The following is a 23,114-nucleotide window of genomic DNA, read 5'->3' as shown; positions in this document are numbered from 1 at the left end:
GAGTGAGAACTTGACTCTAGGCTAGACAATAAGTCTGCATCATACCCTACCCATCAGGGCTGGATAGAGAAGGAGTAGTCACTCCAGGTGCTCTGGAAAGAAAATTTTATTTATTTTTTTTTAATTTTATTTTATTTTTAGACTTTACATAACTGTATTAGTTATGCCAAATATCAAAATGAATCCGCCACAGGTTTAAAACAGACTTCATATTTAACACAGTTTTGGAATTACAGAAGAACTGAGAAGATGCTAGAGAGTTCCCCCATATGACACAGCCAGTTTCCCCTGTTGCTAACGTTATATATCAGTATGTTATGTGTGTTACATGTGTTGTAATGAATGAATCAAATTCGCTATAGTCTGTTCTTTATTCAGATATCCTTAGTATCTACCAGGTATCCTTTTTCTGTTCCAGGAGCCTTTTCTGGGCACCACATTACATTCAGTCATGTCTCTGTAGGTTCCTCTTTGGCTGTGATAGTTTCTCTGATTTTCCTTGGTTTTGATGACCTTGACAGTTTGGAGGAGTGTAACTGAAAGTGTTAGTCGCTCAGTCCTGTCTAACTTTGTGCAACCACACGGACTGTAGCCCACCAGGCTCCTCTGTCCATGCAGTTCTCCAGGCAGGAATACTGGAGTGGGTAGCCATTCATTTCTTCAGGAGTTCTTCCCGACCCAAGGATTGAACCCGGGTCTCCTGCACTGCAGGCAGATTCTTTACCACCTCAGCCACCAGGGAAGCCGTGTTTTTAATGACTTTGACACTTTAGGGGAGTACTGGTCAGGTATATTGTAGCATGCCACTCCATTGAAGTTTTTCTGAGGTTTTCCCATGATTAGAATACGATTATGGATTTGGGGGAAGCAAAGTGCCATTTTCATAATATCAGGTTAAGGGTACATACTATCTACACTTTTGTATAGCTCATTATTTTGCATTGTTTCTTCTCTAGTCACTGGGAGCTCTTTCAGCTGGCTGTGTTCTTCAGACAGACCCTCACAGATGTGGGTTCGTGTGGGATCTTTGCCTTTTAATTAAACCCTTCCTTACTTTCTGGCACTGCAGGATGATTTAGGCTCATCTTTTGTATTTCCCATCTCTGTGCTGGAATTGGCCATTTCTCCAAGGAGCCCTGGTTTATCTTATTAGAAAGATCCACAGAAGTTAGAAAAGCCCACGGAGGGACAATGCCATTTGCAGCATATCAAGGGCACATGACTTAAAAACTGTGGACGGTATCCTTGAGGTTTCTCCACTGTGAAGTTTCTTCCACACTGATCTCTCTAAAAGGAATTTACTATGCAGCCCACACCAAAGGAGCTGGGAGTCAGCTCTACCTCCTTGGCTGGGAGGAGGGCCACCTACATTTAGAATTTGCAATTCTTCTGCGTGGGAAGTTAGTATATTCCCCATGTGCTGATTTATTCAAACATTTGTTTATATACTTCGGTTATATTTGTGTTTAGTGTTTATTTTGTAGTTTGTAATCTAATTTTGTTGATCAAATTGTTCCACCTTTGGCCATTTGGTAGACTCCTGTGGGCCTTTTTATATGCCCCCATCAATGTGTACTTTTTGTTTGTTTTTGTCTTTTTGAATGTTCCCTTGCTTTCTGGCTCTGAAGATGCCCAGGATCATCTGGTATATTTCTGCCCCAGCCCTGGAGTCAGCTGCTTCTCCGAATACCTCTGGTTCCCTTTATTAGAGCATGGTGTTAGGGACCATGATCTGGAGCCAGGTGGGCTCGGTGCTGCTGGGGAGGTCACTGCGTCCAGGCCCCTCAGCTGATAGCAAGGAACTGCATGTGTACTAACCAGAGTGCACACGTGTCTATCTGTTGCTGTTGTTTAGTCTCTAAGCTGAGTCTGACTCCTTTGCAATTCCATGGACAGTATCCCGCCAGGCTCCTCTATCCATAGAATTTCCCAGCCAAGAATACTGGAGTGGCTTGCCATTTCCTTCTCCAGATCTTTCAGACCCATGGATCCTGCTTGGCAGGTGGACTCTTCACCACTGAGCCACCTGGGAAGCCCTATCTATAACCGTCTCTATAATAAGCTATAACCATCTATAACCCTCTCTATATGAAGCTAAACATGAGTGCATACTGACATCTCCAGCTCTCATCCACAGCCACCTGGGTCATGCTGGTCTTCTCTTTTCCCATCTGTAAGTTCTCACTCCAGCAGTGGGAAACCTGGTTCCAAGCAGCCACTGTCCAAAATGATCTATTTTATTAAGGAAGGCAGGGGAACGTTCCTGTCCACGGCCTGAAGCACTTGAGTTGCCTTCTTCCTGCAAAGTCTTGGGCTTCGTGTCCACGGTGACCAGTCTTCTCATGCTGTGGGCTTAGTTCAGGTAGATGTCCCGGAGGAAGCCTCAGCAGGTCCCAGACCAGACCAGAGTCTCGGAAATGAACCTCACAGCACCATCTGCTCCCCTTAGAGCCATTATCAGCATCAGATTTAAGTAGCTTGTTTTGCAGTTGATTGTGTTACTGATTTTTCTTTCCTGGAACGTTGGCTTCATAGGCACGGACCTCATCCACCTCGCTCAGGGGCTGGCACTGGACACATATGAGGTATGTGACTGATATTTAGTGGAAAGATACAGGAGGTGTGAAGAGATGTGACATGTGGTCTTATAGACCTTCTACCCAGTGACACAAGAGAAGGGTTGAATATATAACATTAGGGGCGTTTCTGCTTCTAGAATTCTTAGTTCCTTTAAGTAATTAGCTTGTGCCCCTCAGAAGTTTGTGCTCTGTAAATGGTTGTGTACGGAAATCAAAATTATCTGGAAAAAAAGAGAAAAGATCCCGGGCAATATCCAGTTATGTGAAGGACACGGTGTGGAGTGAATAGCGCTGAGCCAAGGAACTGTTAGTTGAAAGAAATAGATGGTGAATCAGATGCAACAAAGAAAACAGACATGATGCTAATTTTCAGACTTGTTCCAAAGAAAATTTATGGATGTGTTGGATCATATAAACATAGCTTCTCTGTTGGAAAATACCAGGTGTTTATGCTCAATATTGGAAAGGACCCTGGGCTCCAGGTGCACACTCGCTGCGTCTTCATCATATTTGCAGCTCTCTTTCCTGTCTGTCTTTAGTTCTAAACGTGGATTCTGCTACACTGAGGGTGATTTTTTTTTATTGTGGATTTGGGGTGGCTTTTTTGCCACTGAAATTATTAGTTTAAAAAGAAGGATATGGGATGTAAAATTCTTTATTGTAATTCTACTCCTTGAGGTTGCCTATAGCATTTCATGTTTCGTATGATCAAGGATTTTGCTCATTTCCCTTTGGAAAAAAATAAATACAACTTTCACTTACCAGTAGGTCTTAAAGGAAGCTAAAGACACTTGTTTAACTTTCAGTTTCACTCTAAGGGCATTCTGATGATAACGGATGTGTGATCTGAAGTGTTCCAGTCCTGCAGCTGGCCGCTAGCTGTTTCCCAGACAGGGACCAAAGCCTTGTAGCTTAAAGCTGCAGGAACAAAGTTGGCTTAAAGAAACAGGGGCTGGTTGCTGGTAAGAGTCACCAGACGTGGAGTCAGGGCAGTTCCTTGCCTCCCTGCTCTCCTGGAGGAGATATAGACAAACCAGTACCCCTTGCCCTGGGGAGTTTGAAGGCGTTTAGACTGGAGGAGTGTAGAGATGTACCTAATACATCTTGTGGTCCTCCAGCCATTGGGTCTGCTCGTGATTTGGGCTGGTTGCTTGGGAGTCCTGTCCATTTAACTGGGAGTCACAGCGGGAGGAGTAAGTGATAGAGTGTGGCTCTGGTGTTGAATAAAGAGGACAAAAATGCCTTTGGGGGCCAGACCTGGTCTTAACGTTGTGAATCTTATTAATATGCAAAGTGCTTCCTCACTCTCTTAACATCCAGCGCATTACTCCTCGATTTCAAACTGGAGCTCACACCAGGCACCTGGAATTGTGCTGTGACATAGCTGCTGCTTTGTGCTAAGAAAGTGGGAAAGCTTTTAAATATTGGGAATTATTTTAGCTATAGGAAAATTTTACTTATAATAGGAACAGTCATCATTACATCTCCCTCCCCTCAGAAAAGAATGTAGCTGCCAAGGACTCCTTAAGGAGCAGTGATGGAATGAAAAGGACGCAGAACAAAGATGGGTCCCTGGGGTGACGTGCAGATGCTCTGTAAATAGCTCTGCTATTTTCCTGTAAAATGCCTGGCACACTCTGTAATGCTACGGTCCTGTACTGCCAGGCCGTGTGACGCAGGATTCCACACTGAATCTCAGAGGCATGCATACATGGCAAAAGCATCTGGATCTTTCTGAAGCTGTAGACTACAGGCATCCCTAGGTACCCATGGGAGATTGGCTCCAGGACCCACTGCGGGTACCAAAATCTGAGGATGCTCAAGGGCCAACCTGGACCCACCGTATCCACAGGTTTGGCATCTGTGGGCTCCACCAACTGTGGATATGATGTGCTGCCTGTATTTAAATGACTGACATTTTAAAATTTAGCATGCTTGGAAATATAATCCTGCCACATCACCTGTCTCCTTTAGCACCTGATCCTCTGAAAAAATAAAACATGAACAGATGTTTGGTCTGAGCTACTCTCAGGAATTTGGAGCATGCAAACAAACCCTGCATGTTCTAGCATGAAAGTGGCACAGAAGTGTGAAGAGGCATTTCTGTGTTTCATCCTGTTACCCAGAACCCTAGGCCATTCTGGAATCTGTGGGCAAAATCCTTCACATTTTTCATGGCCCTGTTTAAAGTGAAAAGCCAGGCATTGAACCCGTCTGGCCGTATTTGCTAGCCCCTGTAGGAGTGTTCCCAGTTATGTGTGTTTTACTCTTTAAGGAAATTTCTCTTTTCCTGTTTCCTGTCTCCTTCCATTCTTTTCCTGTCTGTCTGCCTCTTTGCCCATGAGGTACCTCTTCATAGCACAGCTCATCCTGATCTCTTGCTACCCATGACTCACATATCACATATCACGTGGTGCTTACATCCTTATCAAGAATGTTTCAGCCTTTGCTGTATGCAGGCACAGCCTATGCGTTGTCAGGAGGACACCCACCCAAGTCTGAGATGGGGTCTGCTTACCAGCTTTCCACATTTCAACATTTAGTGCTCCAGGAAAAAGCAGTTTAGGAGCTGAAAAATCACAGGCATTTTAAAGAAATATCAAAAAAAGGACACAGCACTATTTTCGTGCCTTGTTAGACACAAGGCCATTTTGTCACTGTAAGAAAAACATGTATTAGATTTAATTTGGTTTTTCAGTATGCTTGGCATGTTTGAGATATCAAACAAAAAAATGGAAACGTCTCCGTTTTCTGCAGTGTGCAAGGAGACGGGTCTGAAGGTGGAGTGAATTGAGAAGAGGACTGTATTTTTGTGAACTTTGCATCTTTCCCCTTAAAGAAATCTAGGAGATAACTTCTGGTTGAGGGCTGTCTTTGACCAGAGCCCCACCAAGCACAAGAGCGTGTACCTGGAGAGGACCAGAGATTCCAGCCACTGGCATGGGGCATGCCTCTCTAATTTGGCCAAACTGCCTTTGAAAGGCAGGTGAATTTAGGGTACATTTTTCTTTCTGTCAGTCCGAAGGGTGCCTGGTGTCCGTTCTGGATCTGGATCCCATTATGCGTGTTCCCAGACAAGACCTCTCTGTGTCTGTCACAATGCAAAATCAGAGCCAGCCAAGCCCTGTGACTTCTCTGAGCAGAACTCCTGCTGTTACTGGACGTGCGGTTCACTGGGGGTCAGCCAGCCTCCTCACTTCTGGAGGTACGGAGTATTGTTGCAGATTCAGCTTTGAGACAAGTAGACAATATCTGATGGCCAGAACTTAGCTTCCGAGGAGGTGAGCAATGTTCAGACACTGACCCATTTTATCTCTCAGCCCTGAGCCCCTGACTGAGTCCAAGACGGCACAGGACAGTGGTCCCCAGCAGGGAATCAGGGAGCCGTCTACCAGCAGGAGGGCTGTGTTCAGAAACCTGCGCCTTTTGAACATCTCCACTCCCCCTTCCCCCTGTTTCTTCTGTGGCTCAAATTCCTTTCCTCCTTCCAGGGTCTTTTCCCTAAGGAACCCTCAACCACATCTCTTTCCGCTTTTGTAGATGAGAACGACACGCAAGGTCTCAGTCTGGCCGGTGGGCCTGGTCGGTGGGCGGCGCTATGAACGTCCGCTGGTGGAGAACGGCAAAGTCGTGGGCTGGTACACCGGCTGGAGAGCAGACAGGCCTTTCGCCATCGACATGGCAGGTGAGGCGTGTGGATGGCGGGGTTTGCTCCTGCAGGGCTGTCCTCGCCGCCTCTCCAGTGTATAACTGCACCGGAGGAAGGACGCTTTGAAAGACTGCTTCGGTTCAACTCTAGACTATTACGTTCAGCCGATGAACTATTTAACTAAACCCTCAAAGCAGGCTTTGTGGGTAATTCAAGGAGAAATCGATTTGGGGAGTGATTAGAAAACGCTCATTCCATTTTGTCACCTGTCCGTACAGCCATCAGCTATCCCTTTTCCAGGGGGGTGGGTTGGCGGGAGGAGAGCTGGTGGGGGCCAGACGTGGCCCAGGCTTCATGGGCTCTGCAGCCTGTACCTCTCTGTGCTTTGTCTACAAGTCCAGCTGGTTATAATATATCACATGTGTACTGGTTATCATATAATCACATGTGTTATAATATATCCCATGTATAATATATATAATATATCCCATATATAATATATATAATATATCCCATGTGTAACATATCCCACGTACTGGTAAATGGAACAGGCATATGGTATAGGCAAGCCAATCATTTTAATGATTATTGATACATTTAGGGCTTATTGATACATTTAGTAACTAAAATATAAAATTGGATGACTGGTTGTTCAAACATAGATTAACATTAAATATAACTGTCTTCTGAAGTTTTTGAAATGAAACTGTCTTTGATGTTGGTTGAAGACCAACCAACTAAATTGAATAAAACCTACAGTAGACCACAAATTCTAAAATGCTGCTTCATCACAAAGTGACTCATTTTCTAGGGGTTATATAAAATGATGCCTGTGATTACTCTAGAAGGATGCAGTTTGAAACATGAGACTTGGAGGCAAAAAAAAAAAAAAAAATTTCACTGACATCTATAACCTAGAAGATGAAGGCAGAGTTGCTTCAAAATTGATCTCATCCATCTTCAGGTCTGAAACAGAGCTCTGTCTGTCAGCCTGGGCTTGGTCAATCTTTTGTGTGTTATTTCCCAGCTGTAGTCAGAATCATTACGTTCGGAATTGTGATGGGATGAAGGCTGTGTTCTGACTGGCTTCATCACTTTAATTCTGACAGTACTATAAATTTGAGGGAGTGAGGCCATAAAGGGGACTAGGGATAAAGCTGCTGGGGAAAGCCTTGTGGATGGCTGCTCCACTGCCCTGCATCATGGGAAAAGACAAGCTAGGGCATCCTAACTCCACATTTCCTGAGTGCACACATTTGGGGACCACGTGTCATGGTCTGTGACCCTTCCCTGATCATCCTCTCCCAGACCCTTTCCCTGCATCCTGACCTCTCCATTGCTCTTCCAATCCAAGCCTTACTCCTCATCCCCCAGCTCTTACAGCCTCAGAGCTGAGCTGGCATCTCAACTAAAGCATCTTCCTGAAGGCAGACAGAGAGGCAGGTCAGCCGTATTTGGAAGGTCTCAAGGATTCTCAAAAGAGTTATCTCCTCAATCCAGTCTGAGTTTGTGGCTCTGAAAGTATGACTGACTATAACTTATAACGTATCTTTTGAGAATCAAGGTTGTTTTTTTTTCTTCTGTTCAGAAGTGTCCCTTTGAGCAGAAGACTTGGGTACCATTAGGAAAAGTTTTGTGCTTCTCTGGGACTTGGCCTCCTCATGCAGAATGAGGGAGTGAGTGACCAGTCAGGTCTTCTTTAATGAATTCCTCCTTTCCCTGGCTTCCTACCTTGGAAGTCCAAAGAAAAGTCCAGGTCCCTGGATTCTAAGTGAGAGTGTGACTGCTAACACAGCCAGCTAGCAGATAGCTGGTCCTAATTGTCCCCAGAGCCTTGCCTGAACTTCTCAGGAGCATCTCTGCCCATCACCCTGCAAGGTAACTTCAAGGTGAAAATAACATGGATACCTCTTTCTGGATTTTGCTGTAAGAACTTAATGCAGATGATCAAGTATCCAGTAAACAGTAAGCCCATTGAGTGTTTTGCATTGCTTCCTCCAGAATTTGGATACAAATAGATATATCCAAAAATCAAGAAAGGCACATGGGTTTTGTGATTTAGGCTGGCTAGTGATAAGATATTTGATGCTCTTTCACTGCCAAAATCTCTGGGAAACTTTTCTCCATGACATGACTTATAGTTGGATTTTTCTAAGCCCCTTATTATATTTCAAAGCATAAGAGCTATCATAAAAAATGAGTATTTGCTTATTTTTTATTAATTACCCTTATTTTAAAATAGGAATAAAATTTCTGTCTCAAAGAAAACAACTTTTGAAACACTAAATTCTTTTATTCACACATGAATTTGCTTTGCAAACTAGTTTTCAGCAAATTATTGATATTTTTGAACATCTTTATGTGACAGTGATTTGGTTGATAAGATAAAGATCTGACTTTGAGGCAGTTTGTTCTCATTCTAAAACTTGAAATTCCACAGCTTTGTTTAGATTCCATATAATCCATTTATTCTTAGTGCGACAAGAGGAAGATCTTTTAGGTGTTCTTGTACAAATGATACTTCCCACCTCACTTTCAAGGGACAGATACACACAGTCACTATCCCTAGAGAGAAGGAAGCAGAAAACCCACTTCCCTGCTATACCCAGGAAAGCCTGAGAAGCACTGCTTTAAAAAAGGTTGTGATAGTTGCATTGGGGGCCTGCATTGGAGCCTGGGCCTCTCTTGGATTGCCACAAACTGATTAAAAATGTAACTAACAGCTGCATGGGGACCTGGGTCCTTGGGCCAGCACCAGCCTGAAGGCCCACATGGATTGTGGAGCCAGCCATGTGAGATTGTTACCCCGCCCTCCTTCAGCCCCACAGTCCCATGAGAGGAACATCCCTGTAGCCACAGGCCAGGGTCCAGGCTCCCACCATCACACTCACAGTAGCCAGCCCAGCCACAGAAGAAGAAGGCACACAGCCCACAGATGAGGCACCCCTAGAGCACATAGCTCTGGAGACCAGGGAAGAATAGGTTGTGGGGCCCCATAGGACATCTCCTACATGAGGCCACTTCTCCATGATCGAGAAACGTAACCAGCCCACCTAACACACAGAAATAAACAAAATTGGGCAAAATAAGGAGAGGGAAGAATATGTTTTAAATGAAAGAACAGGACAATCTCAGAAAGAGAACTAAACGAAGTGGAGATAGTGAATTCAAGGTGATAATTATAAACAAGCTCATTAAACTCAGAAGAATGAATGAACATGGTGAGAATTTCAACAAAGAGCTAGAAAATATAAAGAAGAATGGAGCAGAATTTAGGAATACAATAAATGAAATAAAAAAAAAATACACTAGAAGGAATCGACAGTAGATTAGATAATATAGAGGAACAGCTCAGTGATCTGGAAGACAGAGTAGTGGAAATCAAGCAGAACAGAAAAAAAAAAAATTTAAATGATGGTAGTTTAAGAGACCTCTGGGACAACATCAAGTGTACTAACAATCACATTAGAGGAGTTCCAGAAGGAGAAGAGAGAGAGAAAGAGGTGGGTAAGTTATTTGGAGAAAAAAGTAGCTGAAAACCTTCTTAACCTGGGAAAGGATATCAACATCCAGGTCCAAGAAGCACAGAGTGTCCCCAAAAAGATGAACTCAATGAGGTCCGCACAAAAATGTTACAATTAAAGTGGCAATTATTAAAGAGAGACTCTTAAAAACATCAAAAGAAAAGCAACTAGTCACATACAAGGGAACTTCCATGTGACAATCAGCTTTCTTTTTGGCAGGAACTTTGCCAGCCAGAAGAGAGTGGCATGATATATTCAAAGTGATAAAAGGGAAAAAAAAAAACACAATACTCTACCTAAGAATACTTTACCTAGCAAGGTTAGTATTCAGATTTGAGGAGAAAGGATTTTAAGGTAAGCAAAAGTTAAAGGAATTCAGTACCACTGGGCTTCCCTGGTAGCTCAGCTGGTAAAGAATCCACCTGCAATGCAAGAGACCTGGGTTCGATCCCTGGGTTGGGAAGATCCCCTGGAGAAGGGAAAGGCTAACCCACTCCAGTATTCTGGCCCGGAGAATTCCATGGACTGTATAGTCCATGGGGTCACAAAGAGTCGGACACGACTGAGCCACTTTCACTTTCTTTTCTTTCACTTTCTTTCACTTTCAACCAGCTTTGCAAAATATGTTAAAGAGGCTACTTCAAAGAGAAAAGATCACAACTAAAAATATGAAAATTAGAGAAGGAAAAAAATCTCATTGGTAAAAACAAATATATAGTAAAAGCAATAGATCAGCTGTTTAAAAAGCTAGTAGGAAGGTTAAAAGACAAAAGTATAAAATCGTCTGTATCCACAATAAGAAGTAGTTAAGAAATACACAAACAAAAAGATGCAAAATAATTACACTAAATAGACTAAATGTTCCAATCAAAGGACATAGGGGAGCTGAATGGATAAAAAACAAAATCCATGTATATGCTACCTATAAGAAATTCACCTCATCTCTAAAGACACATGAAGACTGAATGTGATGTCATGGAAAAAGGTATTCCACATAAATGGAATTGAAAAGCAGGGAATAGCAATACTTACATCAGATGAAAGACTTTAAAACAAAGAAGAAATGAGACAAAGAAGAATATTATGTAATGATAAAAGGATCAACCCATCAAGAAGATATAACAATTGTTAATGTATATGCACCCATTATAGGAGTACCTAAATACATAAAGCAAATATTAACAAACACAAAGGGAGAAAATAATACAATACATTACAATATTGATAATAGAGACTTCAATGCCCTACTTATATCAGTGGACAGATAATCTAGACAGAAAATCAACAAGGAAAGTTGGCTTTAAACAACACATTAGAGCAGATGAAATTAATAGATTCAGAACATTTCATTAAAAAACACCAAAATATATACTCTTTTCAAGTGCACATAGAACATTTTCCAGGATAGATCACACAAAAAAAGTTCCAACAAATGTAAGAAAGTTGAAATGATATCAAATGTATTTTCTGATCATAACAGTATGAAAACAGAAATCAAATACAGGAAAAATAATGCAAAAAAAAACCCCAAATATTTGGAGACTAAACAACATATTACTAAACAACCAATGAGTCTTGAAGAAGTCACAGAGGAGGTTTTAAAAAATACCCAGAGACAAATGAAATGGAAGCATAAAGTAACAAAATCTATGGGACACAGCAAAAGCAGTTCTTAGAGGGAAATTAGAGGCATAAAGGCCCACCTCAGGAAACACGAAAAAATCTCACATAAACAATATAACATTACACCTAAATGAACTAGAAAAAGAAAAACAAAACCAGAAGGTAGTCAAAGGAATGAATCATAAGGATCAGGACACTAATAAATGAAACAGAGAGTAAGAAAAAAAAACAAAGAAAAGATCAGTGAAACTAAGAATGGTACTTTGAAAAGATATATTGATAAAGCTTTAGCCAGACTCAGCAAGAGGAAAAGAGGGGATCCAAATAAATAAAATCAGGACTGAAAGAGGAGACATTACAACCAACACTACAGAAACACAAAGGATTATAAGACATTACTATATAATGTCTTTACTATATGTCATTACTATAAAAGTTTCCAATAAAATGTACAATATATTATAGAAGAAATGGATAAATTCCTAAAAATGTATAATCTCTCAAGACTGAATAAGGAGGAAATAGAAAATATGAGCAGACCCCATTACCATTAATAAACTAGAATCAGTAAGTTAAAAACTCTTAACAACTAAAAGTCCAGGACCAAACAGCATCATAGGTGATTTTTATCAAAATTTAAACAGGAGTTAATGCCTATTCTTCTCAAACTATTCCAAAATTACAAAGAGAAAGGAATGCTTCCAAACTCATTTTATGAGGCCAGCATCATTTTGATACCAGACATATCACAGACACCACAGAAAAAAGAAAGGGAAAAGAAAGCAAAAATAAATTTATAGGACATTATTACTAATGGACATAGACGCAAAAGTCCTCAACAAAATATTAGCAAACTGAATTCAATAAAACATTAAAATACACCATGATCAGATGGGATTTATTCAAAGGATGCAAGGATGGCTCACTATCCACAAATCAAGCAATGTAATACACCAGATTAACAAGATGAAGAATAAAAATCATATCATCTCAATAGATGCAGAAAAAGCTTTTGACAAATTCAACATTCATTTATGATAATAACTCATAAAAAGTTGGTATAGAGGGAATGGACCTCAATATAATGAAGCCCATATACAACAAAAATACAGCCAACAGTGAAAAGTTTAAAGAATGTCCTCTAAGATCAGGAGAAGACAAGAAAGCCACACTTATCAATGTAGCAGCCAACTCCTAGCCCTCGAGGTCTTCTGGACCCTGAGACTGAGCTGTGTGAGCTTTCTGCCGAGTTTGTTTTTGCTGTCTTGGTTTCCAGCATGATGGATTTCTTATCACTTCCACTGTACTGGGTTTCCTTTGCATTCAGCTTCCACCACATGAGCTTTCACCAAGTTGGGCTTCTGCTGTCCTTGGCCTCTGCCTCGCAGGGGCCAAGCCAAGGTTGTTTTGGCCAGGTTACATCTGAGTCATGGCCCCAGATATGTTGAGGGAGTGTAATTTCCTCGGTTCTGTCTTGCCACAGCAAAGATTTGAAATGGTGGACCAGTGTTACAGCTTTGTTACAGCTCAGAGTTTTACTCAGCAAGCAAAGGAAAGTACACCCTCGAGGCGGGAGGGCACGCCAACCCCAAAGGAAAGGCCTCAATCTTCTTGGCTTCCTTCTTTTATTCATTTGTCTCCTCCCTGCTGAGCCTGCCCTATGCAAATTAGGCTAGCCAAGACGGAGTGTTTGTTTCCCCTGAAGTTCTCACTCCAGTCAGCAAGTTTTCTTTTGTTCCATTTTTGCGGGCTTTTCCCTTTCTTTGTCTTTAAGCCACCACCATTCTGGACTCCTTTTTCCTTTTCTAACTACCTAACAATTATTACTGACACAAGAACCAAGATACTCACCCATAGGATGGAAGGAATGCATGGGAGGCTGGTGGTGGGCTTTAGCAGCTGGTCAGTGGCCACCCTGCTCTGCCAAGCCAGCAAGACATGGGATTACTTCTCCTGGTTTGTGCCTCAGGCTTTCATTTGTACCCCTCAGGCCTCTGGCCACTGGCTAGTTCTTAGTACCTAAAAGCAGGGCTATCCTCACAATGTTTTTAGCTCTGTTTTGAAGTCAGGGAGTTACTTTCAAGTGACTAACTCACTTTGGCTACTTCCAATGAGGTATCATAAGAACCACTGCTCCCCTCCAGAGTCTCTGCTCCATAGCCAGCTCAGCAGGCAGACCTTTAAAAAAAAGTGATTATAAATGATGACTGTTCACTTGACAATGAATGGGGAATGACAGGTGGACCCACTGAAGCTCTTTCAGGGGGCTCAGTGGAGGCAACTGTTGAACAGTGCCTTCTTTTTCTTGACACCTTTTGACAAGGACTCTGGTCTGGGTTAATTTACTTGGCAGACCCTTTTTTAGTAGGTAATGCAGTAATATCAGGGCTTCCCGGGTGGCGCTGGTGGTAACCCACCTGCCAGTGCAGGTAGATGTGAGAGACACAGGTTCAATCCCAGGGTCAGGAAGATCCCTGGGAGGAGGGCATAGCAACCCACTCTAGTATTCTTGCCTGGAGAATCCCATTGTCAAATGAGCCTGGATCCATAGGGTTGCAAAGAGTCAGACATGACTGAAGAGACTTAGCACGCATACATGCAGGAGTATCAGCCCAGATCAGATGATCATCAAAGCCAAATGAGCTGAGCCACAGTGGACGAAGGTTTTCTTTGCTCCGTGAATATAAACTCTGCAAGAAAATGGGGAGAGTGACCTTCTTGCCACTTTGGAGCCGTATGTAATTTGTGTTTGGTTTTCAGTCTGTGAGTGATTTGTATGAAACAGATAAAGGTATTGAATGAATGTTCTCCATAGAATAGCTTGATGTGTCCCATAGCACCTTTCAGTACAGGATCTGGGGACTGACGTAGGACTCTGCCCCTGAGTCATTGCAGCATGGCTGACCCGGCAGTGGCCAGTCCTGACCTCAGGCAGATGACAGGGGTGGTGGCTGGAGATTTCCAGAATTAGGTGTATATTCCAGAAACCCTCAGACATTTGCTGACTCTGGGGGCTTGTTCAGCACTTTTCACATGCAGCCTGACCACTCTGGGTGAGGTGGGCGAGCAGGGTGAGGAGCAGCTGTGTGCCATAACCAGGGTCCCTTCCTGGCGGTAGCTGGGGATGGGATATCCACACTGGGGCTGGGCAAGGGGGAGGGGTGGGCAAGAGGGAGGGGTGAGGTAGGGGCTGCAGGAAAGAGGTCAGAGTGTTTTCAGGGCCCATCCCACTTCAAATAGAGCAGTTCTGCATTTATAGATTGCAACTTCCCTCAAGAGTTCAGTTGATGATTTCAGATTTCAATTGAAGATTTCCCTCAAGCTTTCATTTAGGACTAAGACCTTTGAAAACCATGTTTTCCCTGATAGCAGGAAAGTCCTCAGACTTAGTAATTAGTTTGCTGAGCATTTATGGGCAGCAGGTGTCCTCAGGAGCTCTGTGTGCTTTCTCATTGAATCCTCGCCCCATGAGGCTTGTATTATTGTCCTCATTTAAATATTAGGAAGTGGAGGCCCAGACAGGCTGAGTAACTTGTCAAAGGCTGCAGTGATTAGATGGTGGAACCAGGGTTCAAACTCAGGTCCAGAGATGGTCCTGACACTGGGCTTTGAATCCCATCCCACTCACCTACAGCCAAAGGATGTGAGCCTGTCTTCTTCATCCACAAATCAGAGGCTGTGGGGTTCTTCCCAGAGTCAGACCTCACACACAGAACATGGGATACAGAACTTTAGACACCCACCTACTCAGATGATTGGTAACCAGGAAGCAGGATGCACTCAGCGGGGGGGTGCGGGACCATCCACAGTGGGGGTCACATCCCTGTGGGCAGCCGTGGGGGTGAGGCACTGACTCCAACCCCTCCTTGAGCATAGCAGGCTGTGTTTCTTGGTTTCCTCACCTGTGGTTTAGGCATCAGACCACCTGCCTTGGGAGTGATGCTGAAGGGAGAAGAGACATGTGCAGAGTGCCTGCTGTTCTGTGAACATTTGAGTCTGCACCCCTGTGTCTGTTTCAGGTCCATCCGCCTGAAAGGTCAATACTGAAGTCCATGCAAAGCCCTTGCTGGGGGGTCTAGATGGACGTTTTTCCTCCCCCTGACTTGTGGACCTCCCTCCTCTTCATTCGGCAAATTGGCTCAGCGGGCAGGATGGCATGTGGAGATAAACATTGGCCCCAACTTTAGGGAAAATACCCGCCAGAGAGAATGGTCAACAGGAGAAAAACAAACCAAAAAAAGATCAGTTAAGAATTCAGGAGCAGATACGCCCTCACTCTTGCGGTTTCCCAGCTGAAAAAACTAAACAAACAAAAATGCAGTTGCGCTTTCAAAAGCAAATGCCAGTTGTAACGTGTAGATTTGCAGGGTGTTCTGTGTGGCTGCCCCTCCTCCCCCACCGGTGCAAAGAGGGAGCATCTGTTTTCTGTACAAATACCATGGCTCCTGGGGAAGGTTAAGACGATTTTCTAACCAGGCTACAGGAGGTGGGGCAGAAATGTCCATTTTACTACTTTGACTTTCCCTGGAGCGCCCCAGGGAGACATCCGTAGAAGTAATTTTCGTATGGAATCTATTAAAGAGGCAAACAGTTCGTTGGGGGGAATGATGAGAATTAAGGGCTGGCGCTCTGCTCTGCTAACCCGGGGCTGCTCGCTGAATCTGGCTTCAAGCAGTAAGGTCAGCCGGGTTTTCCCTCCACCCCAGACTCTCTGCACTAATCTCACCTTGGTGCAAATTCATCCGGCATTGCCTAAACTAGTAACACCACGCAGAGCAGAATACGGGATGTCACTGTCTTCTCACGTCTTCTCCCCCGCATTACTTTCTCCCGGGGAAGTTTCTCCAGATTTTCCCTCCTTAGCAGGTGCACGTCCCACGCGCTCCCCAGAGCCCTGCCTTTCCGCGCCTGTCCTCACGGTGGCGCTCCAGTGGGACTCCCGCCGCCCCGCCCCCTTTGCCAGGGGAGAGGGCCCCAGGGACACAGGTTCGCCCCTGCCTCTCCAGGCCTCGCACTGTCGCTGACAGTCAATAGCTGCAATGTCTGCCGAAGTCATGATTATTAACTTGTCTTTCTTTTCTAGATTAAAGATTATCAAAATTATAAGTTTTATAGCTTCTTATTCCTTCTGAGACCATATCACCATTATCTCTTGTGAGATATTTTTAAAGAGGGGATATTGAGCTGCACCCACAGAGAGCTCCCTAAGGAGAGTCTTGCTTAGTGGTTCTCAGCCTGGCTACACCATCAAAAATGACCTACAGAGCTTTGGAAAAATACCCAGAAATGGATTCCATCACTGACCAATTAAACCTCTGGATAAAGGCCTGGTGTTGGGGTGTGTATATATTTATTTTAGGTATTGACGTGACTATAAACTACAGCTAGAGACCAGAACGGCTGGTGTAGGTGGTCAGAAGCTTCAGGTTCCCTCCTCTGGTTCGTTCTAGTCCAGTCTGTAGGCTGGGCCCCTCCCGCGTCCCCTGTTGAGTCACTCTAGGAGTTTCAGGCAAGATAACCCCATGCTTTGGTTATCTTCACCACTGCCTTGTTATGGAGAAGGGGCTTGCATAACTCAATGAAGCTATGAGCCATGCTGTGTAGGGCCAACCCAGATGGATGAGTCATAGAAGAGAGTTCTGACAAAACTCGATCCGCTGGAGGAGGGAATGGCAAATCACCCCAGTGTACTTGCCGTGAGATCCTCATGAACTGTATAAAAGAGCAAAAAGATATGACACCAAAAGATGAGTCCCCCAGGTCTGAAGCTGTCCAATATGCTACTGGGGAAGAGCAGAGGAGAACTACTAATAGCACCAGAAAGAATGAAGTGTCTGTGCCAAAGATGGAAACAACGCTCAGTTGTGGATGTGCCTGGTGATGAAAGTAAAATCCAGTACTGCAAAGAACAACACTGCATAGGAACCTGGAATGTTAGCTCCATGAATCAAGGTAAATTGGACATGGTCCAGCAGGAGATGGTAAGAGAAAACATCAAAATCTTAGTAATCAGTGAACTAAAATGGATGGGAATGGGCGAATTTAATTCAGATGAACATCATATATATAATGTTCATCTGAATTTTATATATATATATATATATATATCTACTACATTATATTATATATCTACTACTTTGGCCAAGAATCCCTTAGAAGTGGGTAGTCCTCATAGTCAACAAGAGTCCAAAATGAAGTACTTGAGTGCAGTCTCAAAAATGACAGAATGATCTCGGTTTGTTTCCAAGGCAAGCCATTCAACATCACATTAATTCAAGTCTGTGCCCCTACCACCGATGCTGAAGAAGCTAACCAGTTCTATGAAGATCAAGAAGACCTCCTAGAACTAATACCAAAAAAAGATGTCCTGTTCATCATAGGGGATTAGAATGCAAAAGTAGGAAGTCAAGAGATACCTGGAGTAACAGGCAACTTTGGCCTTGGAGAACAAAATTCTCCAAGCAACAAGATGCCCTCCAAACAGGGCAAAGGCCAACTGAATTCTGCCAAGAGAATGCACTGGTCATAGCAAATACCCTTTTCAACAACACAAGAAAAGACTTTAGACATGGACATCACCAAATGGTCAATAACGAAATCAAATTGAATGCATTCTTTGTAGACAAAGATGAAGAATCTCTATACAGTCAGCAAAAACAAGACCTGGAGCTGACTGTGGCTCAGATCATGAATGCCTTATTGCAAAATTCAGACTTAAATTGAGGAAAGTAGGGAAAACCACTAGACCATTCAGGTATGACCTAAATCAAATCCTTTATAATTATACAGTGGAAGTGACAAGTAGATTCAAGGGATTAGATCTAAGATCATGGCATCCAGTCCAGTCAAATGGGCCTTAGGAAGCATTACTACCATTAAAGCTAGTGGAGATGATGGAATTCCAGCTGAGCTATTTCAGATCCTAAAAGATGATGCTTTTAAAGTGTTGCACTCAATATGTCAGCAAATCTGGAAGACCCAGAAGTGACCACAGGACTGGAAAAAGTCAATCCTCATCCCAAATCCCAAGAAGGGTAGTACTAAAGAATGTGCTAACCATCAGATAATTGCACCCATCTCCCATGCCAGTAAGGTCATGCTTAAAATCTTGCATGCTAGGCTTCAGCATTACATGAACCAAGAACTTCCAGATGTCCAAGCTGGGTTTAGAAAAGGAAGAGGAACCAGAGATCAAATTGCCAACATTTGCTGGATCAAAGAGAAAGCAAGGGAATTCCAGAAAAATATCTACCTCTGTTTCAGCAACTACGTCAACACCTCTGACTGTGGATCATCATAAGCTGTGGAAAGCACTTAAAGAGATGGGAATACAAGACCATCTTACCTGTCTCCTGAGAAACCTGTGTGTGGGTCAAGAAACAGCAGTTAGAACCCTGCAGGAACAACTAATTGAGTCAAGATTGAGAAAGGAGTGTGACAGGACTGTCTGCTGTCACCCTATTTGTTTAACCTCTACACTGAGCACATCATGAGAAATACCAGGCTGGATGAGTTACAGGAGGAGAGTGAAAGAGCTGGTTTAAAGCTAAATATTAAACTAAGATCATGGCATCTGGCCCCATTGCTGCTACTGCTGCTAAGTCGCTTCAGTCATGTCCGACTCTGTGCGACCCCATAGACGGCAGTCCACCAGGCTCCCCCGTCCCTGGGATTCTCCAGGCAAGAACACTGGAGAGGGTTGCCATTTCCTTCTTCAATGCATGAAAGTGAAAAGTGAAAGTGAAGTTGCTCAGTCGTGTCCGACTCTTCATGACACCAAGGGGGAAAGGTGGAGTAGTGACAGATTTCTTCTTGGGCTCTAAAATCACTGTGGATGGTGACTGCAGCCATGAAATCAGAAGACAATTGCTTCACAGCAGGAAAGCTGTGATAAACCTAGACAGTGTGTTGAAAAGCAGAGACATTACTCTGCCAACAAAGGTCCGTATAGTCAAGGCTATGGTCTTCCCGGCGGTCATGTATGCTTGTGAGAGCTGGACCATAAAGAAGGTGGAGTGCCAAAGAATTGATGTTTTAAAACTGTGATGCTGAAGCAGACTCCTTAGAGTCCCTTGGACAGCAAGGAGATCAAACCAGTCAATCTTGAGGGTAATCAACCCTGAATACTCATTGGAAGGACTGATGCCAACATGGAAACTCCAGTATTTTGGGTTTCTTATGCGAACAGCTGATTCATTGGAAAAGTTCCTGATGCTGGGAAAGAATGAGGGCAGAAGAGGGCCTCAGAGGATGAGATGGCTGGAAGACATCACTGATGCAATGGACATGAACTTGGGAAAACTTCGGGAGATGGTGAGGGACAGGGAGGCCTGGTGTGCTGTAGTCCATGAGGTTGCAGAAAGTCAGACACAACTGGGCGACTCAACAACACCACCCTGCTACAAAAGATTTGCTGCTGTGTGCTGCCTGCTCAGTTGTGTCTGACTCTCTGTGACCCCATGGACTGTAGGCTGCCAGGCTCCTCTGTCCATGGAATTTTCCAGGCAAGAATTCTGGAAAGGAAAGGAAAGTGAAGTCACTCAGTCATGTCCGACTCTTTGCAACCCCATGGACTGTAGCCTACCAGGCTCCTCTGTCCATGGGATTTTCCAGGCAATAGTACTGGAGTGGATTGCCATTTTCTTCTCCAGCGGATCTTCCCGACCCAGGGATGGAACCCAGGTCTCCCGCATTATAGACAGACGCTTTACCGTCTGAGCCACCAGGGAAGTCCAAGAATTCTGGAGTAGGTCCCAATTTTCTACTCCAGAGGATCTTCCCGACCCAGGTATTGAACCTATATTTCTTACACCTCCTGCATTGGCAGGTGGATTCTTTATCACTGGGCTGCCTGAAATGACCATACTAAGGTTTGAGAACACTTAATAAAATGGAAAACACTTCCAATGGCCAAGCAAGAAGAGACTTTGAGCACAGGAGAATCATTCTTAAAATTATGACAACTGAAAAGCATCACTAACAATATAAAGACTGCCTATATTCACTGGAAATGCAAGTTTAATCTGCTTTTTCAATTGTGGTATAATACACATATAATTTACCATTTTAACTATGTTTAAGTGTACAGAGAGGTCAAGTACATTCACACTGTTGTGCAGTGTCCACCACTGTGCATCTCCAGAACTTATTCTCACAAGCTGAAACTCTGGACTCATTTGATGACTAGGAAAAAAAACAACAACAACACACACACACACACCTAAAAGTTGAGAATTGTGGTTTATTTGAAGATATTACCAAGGACTTTGGCCCAGAGCCTCTCAGACAGCTCTGAGGGACTGTCCCAGAGGTTAGGGAGGAGCTAGGATACATCGGCATTTTTGAAAATACCTGAAACAAACAAATAAAAAAACCCATAGTCAAACATCAAATATGCAAATAACCTCAGATATGCAGATGACACTACCCTTATGGCAGAAAGTGAAGGGGAGTTAAAGAGCCTCTTGATGAAAGTGAAAAAGGAGAGTGAAAAAGCTGGCTTAAAACTCAACATTCAAAAAATAAAGACCATGGCATCCGGTCCCATCACTTCATGGCAAATAGATGGGGAAACAATGGAAAAAGTGACAGACTTTATTTTCTTGGACTCCAAAATCACTGTGGATGATGACTGCAGCCATAAAACTAAAAGATGTGTGCTCCTTGGAAGAATTGCAGTGACAAACTTAGGCAGCATATTAAGAAACAGAGACATTACTTTACCTACAAAGTTGCATGTAGTCAAAACTGTGGTTTTCCCAGTAGTCATGTATGGATGTGAGAGCTGGACAATAAAAAAGGCTGAGTGCCAAAGAACTGATGCCTTCAAACTTTGGTTCTGGAGAAGACTCTTGAGAGTCCCTTGGACTACAAAGAGATCAAACCAGCCAATCCTAAAGGAAATCAGTCCCAAATATTCATTGGAAGGACTGATGCTGAAGCTTAAGCTCCAATACTTTGGCTACCTGAACTGGACATGGAACGACAGACTGATTCCAAATAGGAAAAGGAATACATCAAGGCTGTATATTGTCACCCTGCTTATTTAACTTATATGCAGAGTACATCATGAGAAACGCTGGGCTGGAAGAAGCACAAGCTGGAATCAAGATTGCCAGAAGAAATGTCAATAACCTCAGATATGCAGATAATACCACCCTTATGGCAGAAAGTGAAGAAGAACTAAAAAGCCTCTTGATGAAAGTAAAAGAGGAGAGTGAAAAAGTTGGCTTAAAGCTCAACATTCAGAAAACGAAGATCATGACATCTGGTCCCATCACTTCATGGGAAGTAGATGGGGAAACAGTGGAAACAGTGGCAGACTTTATTTTGGGGGGCTCCAAAATCACTACAGATGGTGACTGCAGCCATGAAATTAAAAGACGCTTATCCTTGGAAGGAAAGTTATGACCAACCTAGATAGCATATTGAAAAGCAGAGACATTACTTTGCCAACAAAGGTCCGTCTAGTCAAGGCTATGGTTTTTCCAGTGGTCATGTATGGATGTGAGAGTTGGACTGTGAAGAAAGCTGAGCGCTGAAGAATTGATGCTTTTGAACTGTGGTGTTGGAGAAGACTCTTGAGAGTCCCTTAGACTGCAAGGAGATCCAACCAGTCCATTCTGAAGGAGATCAGCCCTGGGATTTCTTTGGAAGGAATGATGCTAAAGCTGAAACTCCAGTACTTTGGCCACCTCATGTGAAGAGTTGACTCATTGGAAAAGACTCTTATGCTGGGAGGGATTGGGGGCAAGAGGAGAAGGGAACGACAGAGGATGAGATGGCTGGATGGCATCACTGACTCGATGGATGTGAGTCCGGGAGTTGGTGATGGACAGGGAGGCCTGGAGTGCTGCGATTCATGGGGTTGCAAAGAGTCGGACACGACTGAGAGTCGGACACGACTGAGCGACTGAACTGAACTGAACTGAACCGAACTGATGCAAAGGGGACTCACTGGAAAAGATCCTGATGCTGGGAAAGATTAAAGGCGGGAGGAGAAGGGGACAACAGAGGATGAGATGGCTGGATGGCATCACTGACTCAATGGACATGGGTTTGAGCAAGCTCTGGGAGTTGGTGATGGACAGCCATGGAGTTGCAAAAAGTCAGACACCACTGAATGACTGAACAACAACAGCAACAAGCATCAAAAGATTACTTCTAGGAATTCCCTGGTGGTGCAGTGGTTAGGACTCCATGCTTCTACTGTAGGAGACATGGGTTCAATCCCTGGGTAAGGAACAAAGATCCCATATGCCATGCAGCACTGCCAAAATAAATAAAAGACCTTAGTTAAAAAAAAAAAAAGATCACTGCTAGTCACAATACAACTTAATGAATTTAATGCTTTTCTATACAGGAAGGTGCAGAAGTCCTGTCTCAATGAAATCATTCCTTTGATTTGCACCTTAACTATCTAGGGCCAGTAACCTGTTTGGGTCAGTATCCTATTTTTCTCCCTCAGGGTGCATGTCATCAGGGCAGCTGTAGTAGCTGATGGCTTGATGGCTGAAGCATTTGTTGTTTACTGAAATGGCCTGTGACATTTTTTTGCCCACATGTTAAACTGCCCCGACTCACTCCCCTCCCCAATCCCTGATAATCACCGCTCCCTTTTCTTATCTCTAGCTTTCTCATATAAGTTGTCTTATACATTGCTTGTCCTTTGTTGAACAAATAGAACCACTTTCCCCTCTACACATCTTTGATGTTAGTATGCCTTATTCCTTGCCACCA

At 43.5% G+C, this 23,114-nt stretch overlaps 1 protein-coding gene across 1 annotated transcript in view; it reads left to right on the top strand.

The window, feature by feature from the left end:
• The window catches only part of B3GAT2 (beta-1,3-glucuronyltransferase 2), a 100,106-nt gene that overhangs the window by 37,885 nt on the left and 39,107 nt on the right, over nt 1-23,114 (top strand). Inside the window, exon 2 of the mRNA XM_055534781.1 lies at nt 6,120-6,264. Coding sequence (XP_055390756.1) covers nt 6,120-6,264 — 145 coding nt within the window. The remainder of the gene's footprint in view (nt 1-6,119; nt 6,265-23,114) is intronic.

The sequence above is a fragment of the Bubalus kerabau genome, chromosome 9 (assembly GCF_029407905.1).
Source record: "Bubalus kerabau isolate K-KA32 ecotype Philippines breed swamp buffalo chromosome 9, PCC_UOA_SB_1v2, whole genome shotgun sequence".
Lineage (NCBI taxonomy): Eukaryota > Metazoa > Chordata > Mammalia > Artiodactyla > Bovidae > Bubalus > Bubalus kerabau.
This window is presented reverse-complemented; position numbering and strand designations above follow the sequence as displayed.